Consider the following 24,029-nt stretch of genomic DNA (forward strand, 5'->3'; position numbering starts at 1 on the left):
CATGTCCTACCCACCCCATTCTACCTCTTAAGGTAACCAACCTCACTCTTTTCTGGTTTATCCTTCCGGGTTTCTTCTTGCAAAAATAAGCAATTATGTTTACATTTCTTATTTTTCCCTCCCTTCTTACACATAAGACAGCATATTATACAAGCTGTTTTACATTGGTGTTGTTCACTTCCTAGTGTCCCCTGGAAACCACCTTATGTCAGGTCACAGCCACTGCCCACATTCTCTTTTAAGCTGCACCGTCCACTGTGTACACGTAACATAGTTTATTCAACCTTCTTCCACACTTGGGTACACGCTTTTTTTTAATAAGGACATGAAATTGTTTTAAAATCTTTATGAATTGGCTTGTAAAATGTCGTTAGAAACTTTCTTACATTCACAGCTCAAAACCCAAAAATTTGACGGAAACCAAAAATGAAATGGCAAGAATGAATGATTTCTCAGGAATACTTTATTTCTACAAAAGTAAATGTCATGTGTGTGTTTAACTCTCCCAGCCTTCTTCTCACTTCTGCTCTGTTTTCCAGCAGATTGTATTTAACAAGTTTTGTGTGACTACCTCCTGTTCACTGCTTTGAAATGTCTCAGTTAACTTCCAAAAGCACCACAGCCATATACATAGATACATACACATGAACACAACATGGGTAAGAAAAGCAAAGGGGAAGGAGAGACCGGGGGAGAGTATAATAATAAGGCTGACAGGAAATTTAAGAAGCTGCAGAAAATGAGAGCACACTTTTCATGTTTTAACAAAACTGAAAGATGTAAAATTGGGGATGGGGAGTAACTAGTATTAGATCACATATGAATGATAAATGCAAGACACTGGCAATGAATCACAGCCAAGAGGTTGGGATGAGCAATGTCAGTCTTGTCAGCATTTCAAAATGGCTTCTCAGTTGAACATTTGGGAGCTTTTATGTAATGTTGCAAGGAACCTGTATGGCTCAAGCAGCCACAGCAGTCTTTGGAGGGTTTCAAACAAAAACCAAGACAGTCATTTTAACAATCCGAAAGGCAACATCTACTGAGAAATATCATTGCCTGTCTTCCATCTCTTTTCTGTGTGATGGTTTATTCATGGCAGATAAAGATGTTTTTCCTTTCTAAAAATCTTGTATTTTATGAACATAATTGAGAGCTGTGCTTATAAAATTATATTTTATGATGAAGAAAAGGGAACTGGAAGCACACACTTAAAGCAAACAATAAGCCCATTAAATTCAGTCATAAAAAATCACAAGGTTTGTGGACCTGAAAACCACTTTTACAGCTAAATAAACTGAAGCCCAGAGAGGTTAAGAGACTTTCTCAAGGTCACACCAGTTTAGTGGTAGAGCATAAGTAAGGACATAAGTCTTCTGAAAGCCTGCCAACTGTTTGTTCCACTAAGGGGACAGAGTGGCAACAAAACGCAAAACAAAACCTGGCTTCAGGCCACAGAAGGCTTCAAGGACACTTCCAGGGAAGCGCCATGTGCTCCTGGGTACGGAAGTGAAGTTGTTATGTTTTGTCATTTTCTGTTCTCCAAACAGTTGCAAAATAATGCTTTCTAGTATAAAATTGATGAATTTTGTCACTAATGTTGGAGAAGAAGGATTATTCAAAGTTCCATACCTCATATCAAAAGTAGATACAAATGATATACTATTATTTAAAAATAAAATGAGTCAGAGCACTAGAAAAAAACAAAGAAAAACAAAACACCATGCCTGGAGAAAAGTAGAGGGGCTATTGGCAAAATTCCTTTATGAAATACAATCGTGTTCACGGGTGTGTGCCAGCAGGTCTTTGCTCCATGGGTAGACAAAGTCAGAAGTGCACAGTGGGAAGAACTCTTGGGCAGTTGGTAGATATACCTGTTCATCACTGAGAACCCCACTGCAAGAGCAGAGAGATGATCCTGTGATGACAATTTCTGAGCCACTACACAGACTGCAGAAGGTCGGTGGCCACCAGCACCAGCAGAGCACCAGTGAAATACGTGCCCCACAGAAGAGCGCCTACGCCATCTGAATGTCAACAAGCATCCTACATTATTCACAGGCAGGAGCTGGCAGCCAACAATACTCCCCTGATCACAATTCAATACTGAAAGAAATGGGAGGAACTGGGCATGGGATGGAATCGCAGCTAGCGAGGCACAGGTTTTTAGCGAGCTTGCAAAGGGCCGGGCCAGGGCCACAGGGCAGTGGTTTCTCAGTCCCCACATGATGGCTGTCAGAGGGAAAGAGGTTCCTAGGAATTTTACACCAAAGACCACTGCCATGAGTTCAGCATCCTCGTTAAATGGTTTATCTCAGCAACATCTTCAAAATCTTAAATCATCTCAATGTGTACCTTCAGGGCTGAAATGTCACAATTTTAAACGTGAAAGGTGAGCCATCAGGAAGTCTTATGTAGGCAAACTGCGATATAAACAGCTTGACCACAGAGAATTTAGCTTTTTGTCAGCACTTGACAATTTTCTTTCCTCAATGGGGGAAAAATCAATTAGGTTATAGGTAGAGTAAAAAAAAAAAAAAAATTCAAATACTGCAGAAGGGAACGTGAGAAAAACATTTTCCAGAGACAAACACAATCAAAGAGGAAGTTACAAAATGCATTTGCAGCTCTCTCTGAAGCAGAGAGACTCAACCTGCCAGGTTTTGAGCATAGTATGTGTCAACATAGCATTTGATAAAACAAAATGAGTCTGGGTTCATGTTCAATCTGAATATCCAGGACAATCCACATGTATGTGAAGAACCACTAACACTTGCTGTCACAGCCAAAAACCTAGGAATGGTTCGATGCAACTTTCTCCCTAAACAGAAATGAAGAGGAAAGAATGACAAGGATGGTTACAGAGCTGAGCTACCCTTCATCGAGCTATATACAGGGGCCTTCTATGCTACAAGCCCTTGTGCAGCACAGAACTGGGCCACACCCTGTTCTAAGCACTTTACAAACATTAACTCATTAAATCATCAAGAAAAACCCTATGAAGTACGCGTACATTCTCCAGATGATGAAACTGGGCCACAAGTGGTTATGTAATGTGCCTGAGATCACAGAGTGTGTCTGTTTTTAACAGGCAGTTAGTCACTATGGGAGGTCATTCTGAAAGGTTATAGGCAACACTAAAGACATCATAATATTTAAGCTTTTATTTTATAGTGAAAACTTGGGATGAGCTTTTTTAGATATTAAAAACTGGAGGTCTGAGTATGTGCTACATGACCAATAGATGATCCCCAGATGCCAAAAGTTTGAAAACAGTGCCATGTTGAATGCCAGACCCTATGTGCGGGAATTTACTATAGGATCAATCAGGAGAGTAAGGACACATGGCATCAGGACCCGTGACTATCCATTTGGGGAGGAAAATGGAATTATATTCCCACCACAATAGCACATATAAAAATAATTTTAGATGGAGAGAAATTAGACACAGTTCAACAGAATTCAGTACAGCTATCAAATAAAAGCAAGCCACAGAGCCGGATCTGCTGAGGAAGCATGATGCCCATGAGGTACTGATAAACATAAAGCAAGTAACAGGCGAGGAACACGCAACCATTTATATGGACACTATTCACATATCTACATAACTACATTATACAGATCTGGAGGGACAAACATCACATTATTTTAAGTGGTTCACCTAGAGCGGGGAACTGACAGAGAGAGAAAGCCTTTTATTTTTATACTCTTCTGTCTTGTTAGAATTTTTAATGGCATTCTAAGTTTTTTAAAAAGATCAACACACACACACAATCAAGTGATGAAGACACTAGGCAAATAGGCAGGACCCAGGTCACGAAAAGCTTTGTATGGTTTGTTAAGGACCTTTTAGTTTATCCTTAGCCAATGAAGTAGTAGCAAAAGCTTTTAGTCATTGGGAAGAAAAAAAAATTACTGCATTTTATTAAGATCTTGTTAGTGGCAATGTGGGGAATTAATTAGAAATGTAGTAAAATTAGAAGTAGAAAAGATGGGAAAGGAGGCTTTTAATATCTACTAATAATTAAGAATTTGCCATGTACCACATACAGCACCTAACTCAGCTCGTTTAAGCCTTAGCACCCCTGCACTGGGACTGTTACAATCCCCACGTCACCTACAAGGAAACAGAGGCTCAGAGAGGTTCACAAATTGCCCCATTGGCCCAGCTAGTCAGTAAAAACCTGGAATTGGAATACAAACCCTGGTCTATGCTTACTCACAAAGTGATATTGTATTTGGGAATGTTGCGACAGCCTGAACAATGGTGATGAGGCCCTCAACCAAACGCAGAGCAAGAGCTGGGAGTGCGGACAGGGGCCAGACTCCGTACGTATCTGGGAGGTAAAATGGGCACCACCTGCTGACTGGCTGGATGCACAGGATGAGGAAGGTGGGGAATTTCAACTGACACCCAGGTTTCAGGCTGGAAAGAAATCTCCATATTTTCCAAAATGTGATCATGTTTACTTTTATAAAGTTATCAGTATCTACTGAGACCTCCAAGGACTTGATGAACAGCTCATGAAAACTCTACTTCTGCACCTGCTTTTCAGTTCCAACTTTCTGATGCATTACTATAGCTTCTATGTTCTCCCGGGCATCTTGCAATGAATCTTTCATCCTAGAAGTGTCTCCACCAAGAAATATTGCACACGATGAAAGGTTATGAAATGCCTTCCTTGCTTTTTCCTCAAGAAACTATGATTTTCACCTAAACTAAGAGTGGAAATTACCAAGAATATTAGAACCCCTTCTGACTCCCTCTTGTTTTAATCACGGAGAAAATGGAGAACTTGAAAAATACACACACAGCACACACTCACATACATATACACACACACTGTTGTTTTGTACTCTTGTTTAATGTGGCTGTTCTTAATGGTGGAGAAGTGGGGTCCATGATGTATTCAAGGGTTCTGGAAACCTTCTGAATTTTATATAAAATTTTGTGCACAAATCGATATAAGCACTTCTCTAAGGAGATTATCAATAGCTTACATTAGATGTTCAAAGGGGTCCAAACCCCCCCTTCACCCCCCAAAAAAAGACCAAGAGCTGCGTGGCTGTCCTTTATAGGAACCTGCCATTAATCAAGCCACGGGGGCTTCCCTGGTGGTGCAGTGGTTGAGAGTCCGCCTGCTGATGCAGGGGACACGGGTTCATGCCCCAGTCCGGGAAGATCCCACGTGCCGCGGAGCGGCTGGGCCCGTGAGCCATGGCCGCTGAGCCTGCGCGTCCGCAGCCTGTGCTCCGCAACGGGAGAGGCCACAACAGTGAGAGGTCCGCGTACCGCAAAAAAATCAAGCCACGGACTAAATAACCGATTTAGGAAACTTCAATAAGCAGAACACAGAAGCTCATCATGGAAATACAGGCGAGGCAGCAAGACCTGCTTCAGATTCTGCTTCTTCAAAGTGATGCCTATTTTTGCCACCTATTTGTTAGGCTAATGGAGAAAAATCATCCCCTACCTAATTAAACATAACTGGCTGCGAAGCTTCAGTTAAGACGGCAGTGAAGGATGGCTGATTGCGTAGTTTTAAACTCTCATTTTAGAGACTACGTCCTCGTTATTTTGAACATTTTTCGTTTTTTGAACATTTTTCATAATTCTGAATCCCAAACTGCTATCAAGATTATACCAGGAGGATCCTACAAACAGAGAACACAGAATGCATGGCACAACAAAAGTGCACTTTAATAAGTTAGTCAGTGGAATTCCTACTGTTTCTTTGTGAATCTATCCTACTGTAATCTCAGATGCAGAAATTCTCATTTCCCTGGAACCCACTGACCTATTGATAATAAGAAGTTTGGCGTGTGTGTGTGCGCGTGCGTGTGTGTGTACGTGTGTGTGTGTGTGTGTGTGTGTGTGTCTCCAGCGACCCTAACCTAACCACTGACTGAATTATAGTCCAAGAAACAGAAAGAAAGCACAGATCAGAGTGGGTGAAATACTGCTGAACTTAAGCAGCTTCAGTCTAACAAAGATCTTTGTGAACAAAGAAAAAGAACCCACAGAGTATAAAATAAAGAACTGCTCAGAGAGAACTTTTAAAAATAACTCTTGAAGTTATCTGATAATTCATTGGCCGTCACTGAGTGGATTTCACAAATCCTCTGAGCCTAGGGTCTAAAACAATAAACCCATGTGTTTTTTTCCTGAATAACTAAACTCTCCCAGAGAAAAGAGACGAGGATACTTCTAATATAAATTTCCTTTAACTACAGGAAAAGAGCCGTGAAACGGTCCACCCTTGACTCTAAACACCACTACTTTCTTCTTTTAATTTCCCTTCCTCTGAACATGACATTGGGCTCCCAGCTGGAAATGCAGATAAGCTGCCCTGACGGGGGCTTCAGGCCCCTCCCAAGAACAAAAAGCGCCTGATGTGTCTGGCTCCCCACTTCAGATCTGCTGAACTGCTTCACAGCCCGGGACCTTTGCGTCCCACCGTTTCAGAGGAGTGGATTCCAAGAGAAGGAAAAGGCTCTGACACCCGAGATCAGGACGCAGCTTCAGTTTTGCTCCATAACTGAGAGCTTTGGAGAATATGAGAAACGAACGTGAAAGGGAATTCGCTCTGTTCTTCAGAGTCCCAGCAAGCAATTGGCTTAAATGACTGCATGGTGTAAGGCCACATTCTGGTCTGCAAACACACTTCTTTCCCTGCCCTTGATACGTGCCTTGTGTTTTAAACCCCAACCAAACATCTGAGTATAACTGTTTTCAAAACATGTTTGGTTTTTCTGGGGGAGAACTGTTAAACACCAACGAAGTTATCTTAAAACTGGGGGACAACACAATACATATAGAAGACAAAAACAAACAGGCAGATAGACAAGCACACTTGAGGCAAATTTTTAAAAAAGCATATGAACTGAGGCTGTCATGTGATCCTCAGCATACCCAAGTTCACAATATAATGAGGAATTTCATTACAGCTTATAAAGCCGTGCATGGTCATCACCTGGCTCGTGACTAATGTTTAAAGTGTTAGTAGCTAAGACGGATCCACATTAAAACTCTGAAGGGGAGCTCAGTGATTATCAAGTACTTTGGAAACATGTTCAAAGCACAGAAAACCTGACATCTGACTGAACTGTTTTGGTTGGAAAGGGTCTAGCGTTTCTCAAATAGTTCCACACGGGGTTACACCAAATGTGAATGTTCACGGCAGCAGCTTTCTGCACTGCGGAACTACACATAAATGCAGGCTTTATTGAAAACAAAACACACACACACACATTTTTCAGATTCTATTTAACGTACTGGCATATTTAGAAAAATTAGAGGTTTAAATATACTTCAGGTCTGGGTGAAAAAGTTAAATTTAGGGAGAGGGTGAGTTAAACTCACTGCTCCCACGAGGACTTTAAGTAAGGAAGGACAGACAGCGGGAATGAGTCCGCACACGGTGCCTTGTATTCGGGACCGTCAGGAGATAAGTTAGGAAGGAGTCTTTTCTCACCGGCTACCCTCCGCCCATCATCCTACAGCTGGCTGGAGTTTCCTTATCAGGACACAAAGAATTTCTTTCTGAAATCATCTAACAGATGGTCACGGACAGCCGGAGGGGTGGGGGGCAGAGTAGAGCCCGGAGCGTGGAGCATCAGGGGTGCAGGTGGCACTGAGGGAGCCACAGGAGGACAGGCAGGCACCCTGAGTCTGGAAGTCTGGACAGTAAATCTGCCTCGCTAAGGAGACAAAGGAGGTCACCTGGGGGAAATACCTCTGCTCTTCCTCATGAAGGAAGTCAGTATGTCTTCAAGTGTGAGGGTAACAGGGAGAGGCTGGAAGGCCAATACCTGCCAACGTTAGGATTTTAGATGAAGCTCCAATGGTGGGTGGGCTGTAGCCTGGCCACACACCCCAAGGTGTGCGGGTTGGGCCATGGAGATGATGACACCTCGGCTGGCAGGCCAGGTGCCAACAGAGGGCAGCCAAGGGCGTCTCCATGTCCATCCAGGCAAGTCCTGCCGGGAGTATGCCCGGAGAGCAGGCCCGGGGAGAAGAGCCTAGAGAGCAGGGCCCGGGGAGCAGGGTCCGGGGAGCAGGGCCCGGGGACCAGGGCTGGGGAGCAGGGCCCAGGGAGCAGGGCCCGGGGAGCAGGGCCGGGGAGCAGGGCCCGGAGAGCAGGGCCCGGGGAGCAGGGCCTGGGGAGCAGGACCCGGGGAGCAGGGCCCGGGGAGCAGGGCCTGGGGAGCAGGGCCGGGGAGCAGGGCCAGGGAGCAGGCCGGGCTGGCATTCCAGACAAGGGATGGTTCCGAGAAGCACAGGACTGGGACCCAAGAGAAGAGTGGTTTGAAGAGTTGCTGGCATTTAGTAAAGTGAACTACACGTCAGACACGGTATCATGCTGAACTTGTTATGTACATCATATGTGATTCTTCAGTAGTCCCGGAGAGGGGGTGATGCTGGCTGCCTTTTTCAGCTAAATCAACTAAGAGTCAGAAGAATGCACTACAGGCCCCTTCTCTATACAGTGAGGGGGGAAGAGGCTGGAAGGACTTGAAGAGGCAGCCTATGAAAAGCCCCGAGTAAATGAAAGGCGCTCAAAAGTGTTCCTGTCCCAGAGAACCAACACGCAGAGAGGAATTAAGAAGGAAACCCAGTCAGTCTTCCAGGAGATTACAATTCCACTAAGGAGCAAAATACACCTACCTGTCATCCCAGAGAATGACAACTGACGTGGTCAAACACACCCAGTACACAAACGATAAACAGAACCGCACTTCACAAAGATGATTCTGGCAACCACCTGCAAGAAAGGTTCACGGCGGGGCCAGCCTGGATTGAGAGCATTTAAGAAACTTTAGCTACAATGTGTGTGGGGAAAAAAAGCAGGGCTTATTCCTAAATTAAGGCAGGAGTGGTAGGTGCACAGAGAAGGTACTGAAGAATTAGGAGGTGAAGGTGAGCTGACTAGACCACCGAACACACATGGGGCACAGAGAGGAAGGACCCCTGCCAACCTCTCCCAGGACAAGGGGCTGGGGACGCAAGCTGCGCTGCATGCAGGAGAGCTGTGTGCCATCGCAGGGGCAGGGGGTGCAGGCAGAGAGACGGAGGGGAAGAGCCCCAAGACCAGGAGCCCGGTGCGTCTGGAGGAACGGGGTTCAGGAGATGATGAGATGCCCGGGGAGCCACAGAGAACGGCCTCAGACTACGTCACAGGAGAAGGAAGGGCCTGCGAGGAGGGGGCCGGACTGAGCACCGTGAGGGGCTGAGCATGGACAGGGTGCTGGGGTGGGTGGCGGATATGAACTCCTGGGGGTCACTTCTGAGGGGGAGCATCAGGCAGCGATGGCAGGAAAGGTCAGGATGCAGAGGCTGGAGGAGGAAAAGGTTAGAAGAACCAAGGAAAGAGAAAACGCGGCCTGAAATTTTAAGAAGTTACACCAGACTCGGGAGATAAAATGGAGAGGAAAATGCAGAGCCCGGGGCAGTGTTCATCTTCAAGCTGGAATCGACAGCGTGTTTGTAACCTGGGGGGTGAGGACCCGTGTGAGGGTGAGGACCGATGCAGCGGATCCGTGATCTCCCGGGAAGCAGGACTGGGAGGGCTCTGCGCACAGGTAAAGGGATGCCAGATGGAGGAGGGAACTTCGTCCAGGGCAACAAGGGAAGGAGGAAGGGCGGTGCAGGGAGTGAAGGCTGGTGACAGGAAGCGAAGAGGGTCTCATCATATCCATCCCAGGGGTGACCGCCTCCTGACGGGAGTGAGGGAAGATGCCTCAGAGAGCCGCCCTCCTAGGAGACAGGGGGCGACTGACCGAGGCCCTGGAGGGTGGCCAGGCCCGGCCACAGCGTGCAAGGCTCTTGGGAAGCAGAGACCATGGGGGAGCGGGTGTGCATTTCGGCTGGAGCCACTGAGGACGCTGCAACGCTTGTTTCACCCCAGGTGGGGAGAGCGGAATCACGGGAGGATAAGGCGAGGGAACAGACGCATAAGAAGTCACTCGGGCCAGGGGCCGGGACAGAGAAGCACCAGCAATGGAAAGGAGATGGTGGCACCTGTGGTCGGCAGGACAGTGGCCCCCGAAGATGTGCAGGTCCTAATCCTGGAACCTGCGATGCTGGTATCTCACACGGCAAAAGGGGTTTTGTGGACGTGCTTAAGTGAAGAATCTGAAGATGGGGAGAAGGTCCTGCAATGTCCAGCTGGCCCAATGCCATCACAAGGGTCCTTATAAGAGGGAGGTAGAAGGACCAGGGAAGGAGACGCGAGGATGGAAATAAGCTGCAGTGACGTGCACCCACAAGCCAACGGATGCAGGTGGCCCCCCAGAAGCTAGAATAGGCAAGGAAATAGATCCTCCCCACAGCCTGCAGAACGAATGCAGCCCTGCTGGCCCCAGTTTAGGCTTGGGACATTCTGAATTTTAAGGTAATAAATTTGTGTTGTTTCAAGCCACTGTGGTAATTTGTTACAGCAGCAAAAGGAAATTAATACAACACCTAGCCACATGGAATTCAAATTAGAACTATATTACTAAACTATAAAAGATATATGAAGACATCCCAGAGACTTTTAACTTTCTCATGATCACTTTCATTTTGTTCTGAAATACCAAACTATTTTTAAAATGTGCAAGTCTCCCTGCTTTTCAGGGGCCTAATCTACCTGGCAACCCCAGGGCGGCTGTGCTCCCTCAGTTGGAGCCCGACAGTGATCTGACCCCAGGTGGAGATCTGGGTCCCGTCTTCATGCTACTCCTGTCCCGTCCCCCGCCCTTCAGATGTGCAGATGGAGGTGCCTGGCAGGTCCGAGCAGACAGGGCAGGGTGGGCGGGACGGGGCAGCTTCATGAAAGAGGGGCGTCTGAGGGGGGCACGGACCCATGAGGTTCAAAGAACAAGAGAGACACAAAAGGCCTGCATACTCGGATAAAGATGGAATAGTCAAGCGGAGCCAGCGTGGGGACCAGCCCCACAGGCCCAGAGAAGCCCCGTGTGGACGGGCCAGACCCCGCGGCCTCGACTCCAGGCCGACAGGTGTGGACCTGTGACGATCGACAGGAAGGAAGAAGGCTTTAGGGAGACACGTCTGATGAGGAGATGACTGTCAGGGAGAGAGGACAGAGAAAAGTTCTTAAAACCAACCTCAAAACAATCCTTTAAAGTTTAAATCAAATCGAGATTAGCACATTCCACCAGTAATGAAGAGAAAATGTTTTAAAATTTTCTACGTCAACAGAAGGTGTTTACATCCTTGTATACTCATTACTCCAGATGGTAAAATAAATTATAAAAAGTGAAAAACTTTGTCTTGTACAAAAAGATATTTAAAATAGACCTACAAGATGCAAAAAAACCCACGTGCAAATGAAATAAGCATACTCTTCTTTAAAAATACCCACACATTTTCTTGGTAGAATCCGTATCTGACCTGCATGACAGAATTGACAGTGTGTGTTTCTGTGTGTGTCATTGGTATGTTTTCTAAAACTTGAATATTAGAATGGAAACTATATATTAAAAGTAAAGCAATGTTCTTTTGAGTAGTTTTCCATTCAGGATATGCAAAGTATTCTAAGTTTTATTTTCAACATTTCACTATTAAAAGCTGAAGAGTTCCATCTCAGCTGGCTGACCTGAACACCGTGGTTATAATATTTACACAATGAAAATGAACATTAATAGTCAAGAGCACAATACCAACACAAAACTGAGTTCAGTCTGATCCTCCTGCTTGGAAGGAGGAGGCGTGTACCACCTGCCTTTTTTATTCTATTGAAACCTATTTTCGATCATAAACCATGCTTACTTCATCTTACATATATATATATATATATATATATACACACACACACACACACACACACACACACATATGTATTGTGTATATATAGTACATACAGAACATATATATATATATATATATATGTACAAATGCTCAATTAGGGCAACATCTTCCATCCTCAGGACAAACCAGATGTAATAGGTGATGACTTCCCCTTCACACGCAGGTAGTACGAAGCCCCATCTCAGCACAAAACACCTAGTAAGCTCATTACTTGCATATTCCAAGGACAATCAACAATTCTCCCTCGTGCTGTTACCATGTTTTCTGGACATATCTTACACCCCAACTAGATGGCAAAACTTTAAGAGTCCGTGTCACAAGCACACTAGTGTTTCTGTCCAGGTCTTACGTGGTGCTTTGCACACATGGAGCCTGAGTTTCACTGTCAAGCCACACGTGAGTGGCTTGACTGTGAAACTCCGAGTGAAGGGAAAGGCGGCCACCACATCAGACGCGGCTGCTGCCTGCTGTGCTAATGCCTCACTGTCACCTTCAGAGCTGACAGAGGTTAGAGTTCAGAAGCTTGAGGAAGTCATAGTTTTAGCCAAGGAACCATGCAGATGGTGTGCCCTGCCCCCTGCTCCCCTCCCCTGACCTTCTGGGTCTCAGAAGGTCAAGGGGGAGGCTATATGGCCCACAGCCCATCACTACACGGTCCCCAACGCAGCCTCAGGATCTACTTCAGGACAGAAATCCCACACTTGCCCTGGAGGTGCCTCAGTCAGCACTAGGACCCAAGGGGAATCTGGGGAGAAACTCCATTCTGCGTGAGTTGATGGACCTTAAAGGATTTGAAAGAAGAAAGTCTGAGAAATAAAGTGAACACACACTGGCTGAGATGAGGGGAGAAGGTGGGAGCTGGACGGGGATCTAGCACTTTGCTGCCATCGGCCAGAACTCGCCCTGCCCTGGGAACCACACACACTTCACCCCCAACATCCAAACATCAGACACAGTCCCAGAGGGTCCTGGTGGAGGTAAGAGAGGATCCCTGTCCTGGGGTCCTGGTCCGAGGACACACGCAGGTCTGATTCCTAGGACACTGTGCCCTTCTTGGTCAATCTCCGCCTTCATGGCTTCTGGCTGCCTTGAGATCCTGGACGGTCATCTCACCAAGCACAGCCATCGGGTCACAGCCTGGCCTGTGCCCTCGCATCCTGGACCCCAGCTAGGCTACATGTGCCCTTGGAGGTCACAGAAATGCACAGGCCTTCGCTGGCTCCTGGCCTGAGCCCTCTACCCTCTGACCTGGAGTAACCACTGCAGGAAGGGCATGAGACGGCACAGGGCGAGCTGGAAAGGGCGACTACAAGTTACACTGGGTCACCCCGGTCAAAGCCAACCCTCTGTAAAGAGCATCTACACTCAGAACTAAGGAGAGGTTTCCGGAAGCCACTCAACACAGCTGGTGACAAGAGCACACTGAGAACAGGCACTGTGCATCCTGTCACCTCGGGAACTTAAACGCTTAGTGGAACGAACGCCCTAAGTCTTGTCACATGACGGCAGTGGGGGCAGCAGGACCCGAGTCCTCAGCAGAACCTGCACAGACCTTAAGCCTTCTCCCCCAGGGGACCTCTACCTGCGCACAGGAGCCCCGAGGAGGCTTCCAACCCATGGCCTCCCCAGCCACACCCTGAGGTTCTAGTTCAGCAGGTCTCAGGAACATGCACGTCCGTGTTTTCCAAAGCTCCCTGGAAGCACCTGGTATGAGGACTGGGTGGAGAACCCACAAGTCGATATTCAGTATGTCTTAAATTGTGAGGTGCCAACACTTGGCTCTGCTTTCATTCCGTGCCGGCTACACCTCTTCTCCCCGGTTCTACTGCCATGTCCTAGATTAAAACTGCTAGCCTTCTCACATAATAAAACGTACTACAAGTAACTCAACGGATGTCATGAAAAGTGAAGCAAATAAAAAGTTTTAGCTTCTCTCTGCTGGTTAAAATGCAATATAATGATGCAAATCTGATGCGATTTTTTAAAATTCAGATCGCCCCTGAAATAATGAAAACACAGCCCGAGAAGAAGAGAAAGGGCATTGGAAGGTTTGGTACCTTGGGTACCAAGATGAACCCCAGAGCTGCAAGCCCCTGGTGCCAGGAGTCATTGGGTGGAGCAAGTCTACCAGGGCTGCTCCGGGCGTCCCTACAGTCAGGGACAACCTGCTTTAGGGGGTTCACTGTCCCCTCCAACATGCTGCCTGACCCACCACTTCATGCAGCACATCAAAACAGATGCCTGGCACTGATCCTTGGGTGGACAGATGCAGGTAACATCGGCGAAGAAGAAGGACTCACGCTTGGTGTCTACCATGTGCCTGTTATATCCGACGTCCTTCACACGTACAGCGACCCAAGGAGGCAGGTGTGGTGATTCCCCTGCTTTACAAACAAGGACCCCGAGGCACAGAGAGACTGGATGGCCTGCCCGAGGTGGCATTGCTAGGTTTCAACCCAGGCGGGCCGGCCCCAGAGCACACACGGAATCACAAAGGCTTGGATTAGTTTTGTTATGTCAATCTCCAGCAAAGTCTACAAGTCAGATAAGTTGGTATGCTATCTAGGCAAACGATTTCATTTCAGTGGATTCTCTTAAGTGTGGATTCCCTGCAAAACTGTAAGACCTTCAGGGATTTGTTCACCTTGGAAAACAGCTCAACAGGCGCTGCCACGGCCTCCTGTTCCTTCAAGTACTGCTCCCAAGACCAGGCCTCATGCGTGGCCACCGCAGGGGCTGGAAGAGAAAACACAAGGGCTGTTCTTGACACAATTAGTGACTGAAAAATTATGCAATTGAAGATAAATGCAAGAAGCAGGCTAATTACTTAAACCGATGATCAGAAGACCAAGCAACTAACAGCAAGGAGCCTTATTGCTGGCGTTCTGTGAGCATCTGGTACAATCACGTCACCTCACATCCCCAGCTTTTCCTGGGTTAGAACAGGCACAGGTTCTCTAGAAGGTGATTTGGTTACTTTTAAGGTGAAGGACCTGAACTTTTTTTTTGTAATCTCCTTTCACTTTCCTGCCTCCTCTTTGTGGGAATGCCAATTGGTACAACCTGTCGAAAGGCAACGTGCAAACTGTCAAAACCCTTAAAAATTATTTGCATACTTTGAACCAGCCATTCTCCTAGGAATTTGTCTTAATGCAATTACAGTGATGTGCCCAAGAGTTTATCCTAGAACCCTTCATAATAGTGAAATAGTGGAAACAAACTGAAGAGAGGGCTGATTAAATGCACTGTACAGATGTGTCGTTTTAATAACAGCTCATAAAATTACATTGCAGAAGACTGCTGAATGGCAGAGAAAGGCTATGTTAATGCTACACTAAGTGAGGAAAAAAAGTTTAGGAAACAAAATGATCCTTTTTGGTAAAATATATAATGGAAACAAAAAACACTAAAATCATGTAAATCAAAATCGTAAATGAAGTCATGTTTAGGTGCCGGGATTATAAATAATTTCTTCCCATTTTTCTTTGTACTTTAGTTTTCTGCTTTTCTAGATGAATAACTATCCTTTGTAATTCAATAAAAATATCATTTTAAATAATAAAAATCTGGCACAAAGATTAATAATTGTTTTAAGTTTATATTCTATGTTCCAATAACTCCTTCTCTAGGGTTAATATGCTAAGGAAGTGGTCCTGATAAAAGCTGATGGTGAAAATGGACATCACACAATTATTACAGCAAAAATGCAAAGTAATATTAACATGGGAGAAAAGTTAAATAAATGATATTTATATATACATATACACATATATACATATATGATTATGAAGTCAAAACTATACTTTTTATAAAATATCTTGGGAATTTTCTGGGATATCTTGAGAATTTATTATCAAAGTAAGGACACAAAACAGTATATATTTTATGATCTTAATTTTTAAAATACAAATTATTATATACATTAAAACATTTGTTTTTCACATACTTATAAAGCCCCTTCTTCATGCAAGGCAATAGGCATATATGTGTGTCTACATATACAAACACACACGCACAGAAAAGAAATTGGAAAGAAACAGAAAAATATTAACGGTGATTATACGCGGGTGGTGGGATTAATGTAAGTATTCTTTCCTTGTTACTTTCTGCAGTTTTAAAATTCTCGACAAGCATTATTATAACCAACCACACACACACGCACAGTTGCACACACACACTCATACACACACGCTCCTGGAGAATTCTGGTCAAAAGGGCTCTGTGAACATTGCTATTAACATTTATCTTGTTGTGAAGTGTTCCCGAGGAAGGTCCAGATGGTGAAAGGTCAGAACTACAAGCATGTTGGCGGTGACAGGTAGTTAGGCACACCTCCAAGTCAAACATTCGGAACCTCTCAAGACGGTGAAGCAACCTGATGGAATAACAAACACGAAACTCCACCAGCTGTGCAGGAAGACGTAATATGGGCTTTTAATCACTTAAAAAATATGTTCTGAGCTCCTCTTCACATGCCAAGAAGCATGCTGCCTGCTGGAATAGGAATATGACCCAGTCCCTGGTCTAGTAAATGAAAAAGAAATAATGTGTATTATTTTTCCCTTTAATATTCATATATACAATTGACCAAAAAAAGTAATTTAAGCTCAGGTTATAAGGAAAAAATCATATCAAATTACAGTTTAAAACAGACCCACAGAGCATGCACATTAATAACTACTGTTTATCAATCACAAGACGCTGACCTGTTCTTGCTAAGACATACACTTATTAAAGTAAAAGAATTTTAAAAAGCACTTTAACCATCAAATAAGGCTGAGAGAACTGTTATCAATGGATTTCCTTGCTTTGGAAACAGTGCGACATCTCTGTGTGATTCCCACCAAGGAGCTCGCAGTCTGTTAGCCATCACAGCACTAGAAGATTTGCTGCCATTTCTACACGACATGCGATATTTTATTTTGCTAAACACAGAAAGCAATTTGATAAACCCTGAACATTCTCTGGTAAGATTATTCAACATCCCTATTTTCACATAAGCATTTTACAACATCACAATTATAAGCGTTAACCAAAAACATTACAGCAGCGTTGGCTCCAAAGCAAATATAAATGTCTCGTTTTCTACAACAGCTGTGTTCCTGAAAAACTTGTGTGTGAGGGGTGACATCACCATGTCGTCCCCAACATAGAAGAAGGTCATTCCTCACAAGAACCACAAACAACTATTCAAGACCAAGACACACTGAGAGAACCCAGACCCGGGGGTGAGGCTGAAGCCTCCCCTGCACCCCAGAGACCCAGACAGATGCCCAGAAGGACACAGTGGGAGTGGAGAGTAGGGGCTGCAGGTGACGCTGACCACACTGCCCCTCCCCCAGGCCTCCCCAAGCCTCAGGCTCATCCAGTGGGAAATGAGGACCCCGGGAACAACCGGCCCTCACCCCCAGAATCCTGGGTCACTATGTGGGAGCCCCTATTCTGACGTCGCCCCACAGGGACTGCAGTGGAATCTGGAGGGCACAACGCTGGGGACTGACTGTGATGGAGAGGGGGGAGGGGCTCGTGACATCTGCACAGGGATCTCAGGATGGAATTCACACCTGCATCACCCAGGTGGGGACCTCAACCTGCAGCTCTGCTCACCTGCAGAACCAAGTCAGGGCGCAGTCTGACGAGGGAGCTCGATGGGGTGCATACCTGCCTGCATCGGACCCTCAGGGAGGAGTTCTGTTGGCCCTGAGCCTGCTCTGCCCAAGCCCACGCCAGGTGTTGCGTCCCAGCCCACCCACGTAGAGAGAGCCTTCCAGAACCATCGACCAGAAGCGCTGGGACAGTCCTGGAAGATGTGTACCTGCCGGCACTTGAGCAAAGCCTGTGGCCCTGTTCAGCCAGGGAACTGGGGTATGGGTCAGCTTAAGGTAAGATGACAAACAAAGAGCTTTACTGGCTTTCAAGCTGCTTCACCCACTGCACGTGGGCAGGGGACCTACCTCACAGCCCTGCTCACCACCGAGTACAGCCTGTCCCCTGGGAATCCACCCAGACCACAGGGGACACTGTGAAGCCCACTCCACAGCCCTCTGCATGTGGGCGCCTGAACAGGGAGCACAGCCTGGGGCCTCCTCTGTCTGCAGAGCAGAGCCAGTGGCCTCACCCTCAGTGCACACTCAGGGCCCCAACAATGAGCTGTGCAGGCCCTAGGTCGCAGCCTGCTGCCCTGCCAGGGAGATAAGCTAACTCACACCCTGTCCACTACTGAATACGTGCCCAGTCCTGGCCATCCAATGAGCCTGACCAGAGAGCCCAGGCGACTGCAGAGCCCACCTTCCAGCCCCACCTGGGGAGGAACCCAGCCAGCCGTCCTGTCCACCTGTTCTGGGCCAGGGCACAGCCCCCATCCCTGTCCTCTGAGCTCAAACAGATGCCTCACCCCAAATAAACCCTAACAGCAGGCCCACCTGCCCAAGGGCTTTACCAGCAGACACGCCCAGAAACCCAAGCTGAGCCCAAGCCAAGCTGACTGGTGAAGAACCGTCTCTGCCAAAGCAAACTGCACAGCCTGGAAGACGAGCCCCACTACTCAGACACACAGATTCCAACGTGAGGAATCAAGGGTCATGAAAAGCCAGGTAACTATGGCACCAGCAAAGGAAACCAATAAAGCTCCAATGACTGACCTTAAAAAAGAGTGAATTATGAACTGTCAGACAAAGAATTCAGAATAGTCCTCCAGAGGAAGCTTAATTAGCTACAAGAAAACGCAGACCATTAAATGAAACTAGAAAAACAATGCATGAACAAAACAAGAAGCTCAACAAGGAAACAGCCACCATCAAAACAACCACAATAACAAAACAGCCCTGGAGTTCAAAAATACACTAACCAAACTGAAAAATTCAATAGAGAGTTTCAAGAGTAGACTGGACCATGCAGACGAAAGGATCGGCAACCTGGAGGATAGGACACTGGAAATTCCCCAGTCAGAGGAGCAACAAGAAAAAAGGAGGATAATAGAGAAGAAAGCTGGGCGGAATTATGGGACACGGTGAAAAGAAACAATATTCGCATTATGGAAATTCCAGAAGGAGAAGAGAAAGAGAAAGGGATGGAAAGTGTATCTGAAGCAATAATGGTGGAAAACTTAGAGAAATGGACATTTCACATCCATGAGGCCCAAAAGGGCCCCAAACAGGTTGAACCCAAATAGGATTACACAGAGACACCTTATAATTAAATAGTCAAAAGTCAAAGACAAAGAAAGAATTTTAAGAGCAGCAAGAGAAAGAGAGACGTCACATACAAGGGAAACCCCATAACACTATGAGCGAACTTCTCAACAGAAGCCTTTCAGGCCAGGAGAGAATGGGACAGTTTATTCAAAATGCTGAAAGAAAGCAGGGTCAGTGCTTAGATGGGCTGGAGGCTGGTGGCGTGTGCATGTGTGTTACACCCTATGAAAGCACAGGTGCACTTGAGCCAGGCCACGTCCTCACAGACAGCAGACACTGGGATGCATAGGGTTAGCTCTTAGAAGCACCCCCTTTACAAAGGGCTCACCATGTCTAAGAGGACCAGGCAGCAACATCGCCCTTGGAAAATGGCACACTGAGCAGGATACATCCCAGACCAGATACCTGTTAATCCTGTACACCACAATTGTGTCCTGCTTTATCATTTCAGATCTGGAGTTTGGAATAATTCAGTTTATTTAAATTGACAGAAAACAACCTCTACTCCTTTATTTCAGCTCTTTATATGAACAGTCCTCCATATGTGCGTGCTAGTGTTTTTTGTTCTCAACTCCTCTTACAAAATTCCATAACATAAAAAGCACAGCATGCTGTTTAAAAATGGAAAGAAGCCCTAGCTGTCATCTAGCTCTGTGATTTTTTTCAAACCTTAAATTTCTTTCTATCTTGTAATACCCTATAATGGAAAAGAATCTGAAAAAGAATATATATATTATATATACATATATATAACATATATACACACACACACATATAATATATATATACACACACACATATATATAATATATATATACACACGCACACATATATATAATATATATATACACACACATATATATAATATATATACACACACACACACATATATAATATATATACACACACACACATATATATTATATACACACACATATATATAATATATATACACACACATATATATATACACACACACATATATATAATATATACACACACACATATATATAATATATACACACACACATATATATACACACACATATATATAACATATACACACACACATATATATAATATATACACACACACATATATAATATATATACACACACACATATATATTATATACACACACACATATATATAATATATATACACACACACAAATATATATATACACACACACACATAATATATATATACACACACACATATATAAAATATATACACACACACATATATATAATATATACACATACACATATATATACACACACATATATAATATATATATACACACACACATAATATATATATACACACACACATATATATAATATATATACACACACACATATATAATATATATACACACACACATATATAATATATACACACACACATATATTATATATATATACACACACATATATAATATATATACACACACACATATATATAATATATACACACACACATATATATAATATATACACACACACATATATATAATATATACACATACACACATATATATAATATACACACACACATATATATAATATATACACACACACATATAATATATATGTACACACACATATATATAATATATACACACACATATATATAATATATATACATACACACATATATATAATATACACACACACATATATATAATATATACACACACACATATATATAATATATATACATACACACATATATATAATATACACACACACATATATATAATATATACACACATATATATATACACACACATATATATAATATATACACACACACACGTATATATAATATACACACACACATATATATAATATACACACACACACACACACACACACATAACTGAATCGCTTTGCTGTTCACCTGAATCACTGTCAGTCAGCTATACTTCAATAAAAAAACAAAAAATATTATAACAGTATATTGTTAACTGAAGGTAATTTTATCATATTTAATTATACTGATGATTTTAAACATTCTCTTCCTCATTTAAAAAGTGATGCATGCTGATTTTAAATTCATTGCCAAAAAAAGGCATGATCTGTCAACAAACAAAACTATATATCAAATTTTCTTCGGGGACCAAAGATACATTAAAATTTAACCATATATTATAGAATCAAAAATAGATAAAAACTGTTTCCAAAAATAAATAAATAAAATTTTTTAAATTAAATTAAAATGTTTCATCAATAGGGGGGCTATAAGAATATTCTCTCTAGTATGACCCCATTTTTACCTACAAAAGTATCTTTCTAGGAGCCCCATCATGAGACACCCCGTGAGTACAGGTACGCTGCCTGTCCCACGCTCTGGCCACTTGGCATCACATTCATCCCCCTTGGAGAGCAGAGACTGACAGATGAAGCCTCACCTGACACTAAGAACACCTAGTTCTAGGAAACTGCACAATATTTATTAGTGATTTTCTAAACTAAAATTAAAAATGGCCAGGGGTGGGCTTCCCTGGTGGCACAGTGGTTGAGAGTCCGCCTGCCGATGCAGGGGACACGGGTTCGTGCCCCGGTCCGGGAAGATCCCACATGCCGTGGAGCGGCTGGGCCCGTGAGCCATGGCCGCTGAGCCTGCGCGTCAGGAGCCTGTGCTCCGCAACGGGAGAGGCCACAGCAGTGAGAGGCCCGCGTACCGCAAAAAAAAAAAAAAGAAATGGCCAGGGGTGAAGAATGAATGAACTGTCATTCTTAAGGACAGAACCACGTAAATCCTATAACTCATGTCCCTGAGAGACACCTCCCCAATTCCATTAACCATAATCACAGTCTTTGACACCAACGTTTCAACTTCATTTCAAAAGTTATGTTGCATCCGGCTCCATTGGCAGCATCTTAGAAAATGTGAGAAAAACATTTTTTTTTTGTTGGTTGTCGGTAGCAACCAACCAATTTTATTACACACAGATATAAATAATGCCTCCCTTTGTGGTACCAACTGGAAATGATACAATTTTCCCAACATTATAACTTGTCACTGCTGGGAAATAACCCCAAAACAGAAGCTCCATGAATATAACTGCACTTCCCAACCTCTCACATGGTAATAACTCTGCGTGTCTCCGTAGCAAGGACTTCTGCCTGCTCTGCTGAGAACATTTTTCATTTGCAAATGTAGGCTGCATCTCATTCCAGTACTGAATTCAAAACCAGTTGTTGCTCATTTCCCTGCGTGTAGCGGGTGCTGAGAGCCAGGACACAGCAGGAAATGCTCGGGGACTTGACTCGTGCTCACGTGACACCTACTCTAGTGGGGGAGACACACGTGCAGACAGACAAGTGTCACCCTCACCCGGCATACGGGAGGACTCAACGTTCCTGTGAATAAATAGGCAGACACAAGTGTTAACGCACACCAGTTAAGAAACCTAGACAATGCATCTGGGAACAAAATAAAGAAGGATTAATTCTGACCAGAGGACGCTTCCTGGAGACTGCTGCTCTCCCAGACAACCAGAAAGCCAGCAGGTGGTCCAGGCAGGGGCAGCAGGAGCAAAGGGACAGGCTGCAGAGGGAAGATTCCCTGACAACGCCCGTCTGGGTGTCACCACGGAGCCTGTGGGACACACGGAGCAGAAGGCAGGGTTGCCGCACGGGGAGGAAGTAACCGTGGAATCGGGCAAGTTCTTCCAAGTCGGAAGGAAGAACTTGCTCTAGCACCAGTGCTGAGTAAGAAGGAAACAAATGCCAGAGACAAAGACTAAAGGCGGAACGATGACAACGGTCCAGGCAGAGGTAACGAGGGCGTTCCCTAGAGAAAGGCGGGGAGCCAAGGGGCGATGCAGAGCTAAAACCGAAGGACCTCGGCCAACAACTAACTTCCAGGGGCGGGGTGGGGCAGGGTGAGGTGGTCCAGGGAGGAAGACCCATCGGGGGAACCCCGTGGGGGATCAGCAAATCGAGGGAGCAACGCAGGAGGCTGCAAGGAGGACGGGTTATTGTCAGAGATGTTGAGTTTTAGGTATCTGGAAGAATCTAAGCATATATATCCAACAAAAGGAGATCCCAAATTTTTCAGCAAGAGGCAACAACTGAGAAACATGGAGAAAGAAGAACCAAAGTCAGAACGTGCGCATCCACGTCACGGGTGAGTGAAGACGTGGGGAGGAGGATGGGGACAAGGGGAACTGGCAGGGACCTGGGGACACACACAAGACCCGGAAGTCAGGGCGGCAGAGCGTCCCAAGGGCTGAAGGACCAGCACCGTCCGATGCGGAACAAGGTCCAGTGAGACCAACCTGGGAGAAGCAGCTGCGGCCGGGCGGCCAGGGTGCCACCGTGACCTCAGGGACAGAGGCTTCGGTGGAAGAATGTGCTCGGAGGTCAGACTGCACGAGGCCAAACCCTGAAAAGAAAGTCTCAGGGAAGCAGCAAGTGTGCCACACTCAGAGGCTTGCAGACGAGGAGAAGAGACAGGTCGCAGGAGAGCTGGAGGGGCACCAGTCACATCACGAAAAAGGAGCTCTTCTCATTCTTAAGGACTGCAGGCAGCAGAGGGCATTTCAATCCATCAGCTGAGGAACAAGAACCGGAAGACAGAGATGAGGCTCCTAGAAGAGGGGGTGACCCAGGGGGATGTGCAAGACAGAATGCTCTGAGAACACAGCAGAGGAAGGGCCCTACTAACATCAGAGAACCTTCGGGAAGGAGAGAGAAGACATCACCCCAGGACCTCGATCTCCATGACCAGGAGTGCATCACGCTGGGAGCACAAGGGCAGGACACTGATGGAAATTCCTCTAGGACAGATGTGAGGCCCACGAGGCCGTCCTGAGAGCCGCTCGGCCAAGCCAGTAACTCTCAGAGGGGCTCCCAGCAGTCTGGGAGCAGAGCAGATAGTTCAGTCCATGGACAGCTGGGCACCGATGAGGAGACAGCCCAGTGGATGAGGGGCACCAGCCTTGAGCACATAAGATGAAATGCTCCAGAGGCCCGACCTGGCCGGGGGCACAGGAAGTCAGGAAACTACTG

The 24,029-nt window shown here is 45.2% G+C and overlaps 1 protein-coding gene across 1 annotated transcript in view; it reads right to left on the minus strand.

Annotated features, from left to right (window-relative positions):
- The window catches only part of L3MBTL4 (L3MBTL histone methyl-lysine binding protein 4), a 362,994-nt gene that overhangs the window by 248,884 nt on the left and 90,081 nt on the right, over positions 1 to 24,029 (minus strand). The window contains exon 5 of the mRNA XM_032654462.1: positions 14,457 to 14,548. Coding sequence (XP_032510353.1) covers positions 14,457 to 14,548 — 92 coding nt within the window. The remainder of the gene's footprint in view (positions 1 to 14,456; positions 14,549 to 24,029) is intronic.

The sequence above is a fragment of the Phocoena sinus genome, chromosome 14 (genome assembly GCF_008692025.1).
Source record: "Phocoena sinus isolate mPhoSin1 chromosome 14, mPhoSin1.pri, whole genome shotgun sequence".
In the NCBI taxonomy this organism is placed as follows: Eukaryota; Metazoa; Chordata; class Mammalia; order Artiodactyla; family Phocoenidae; genus Phocoena; species Phocoena sinus.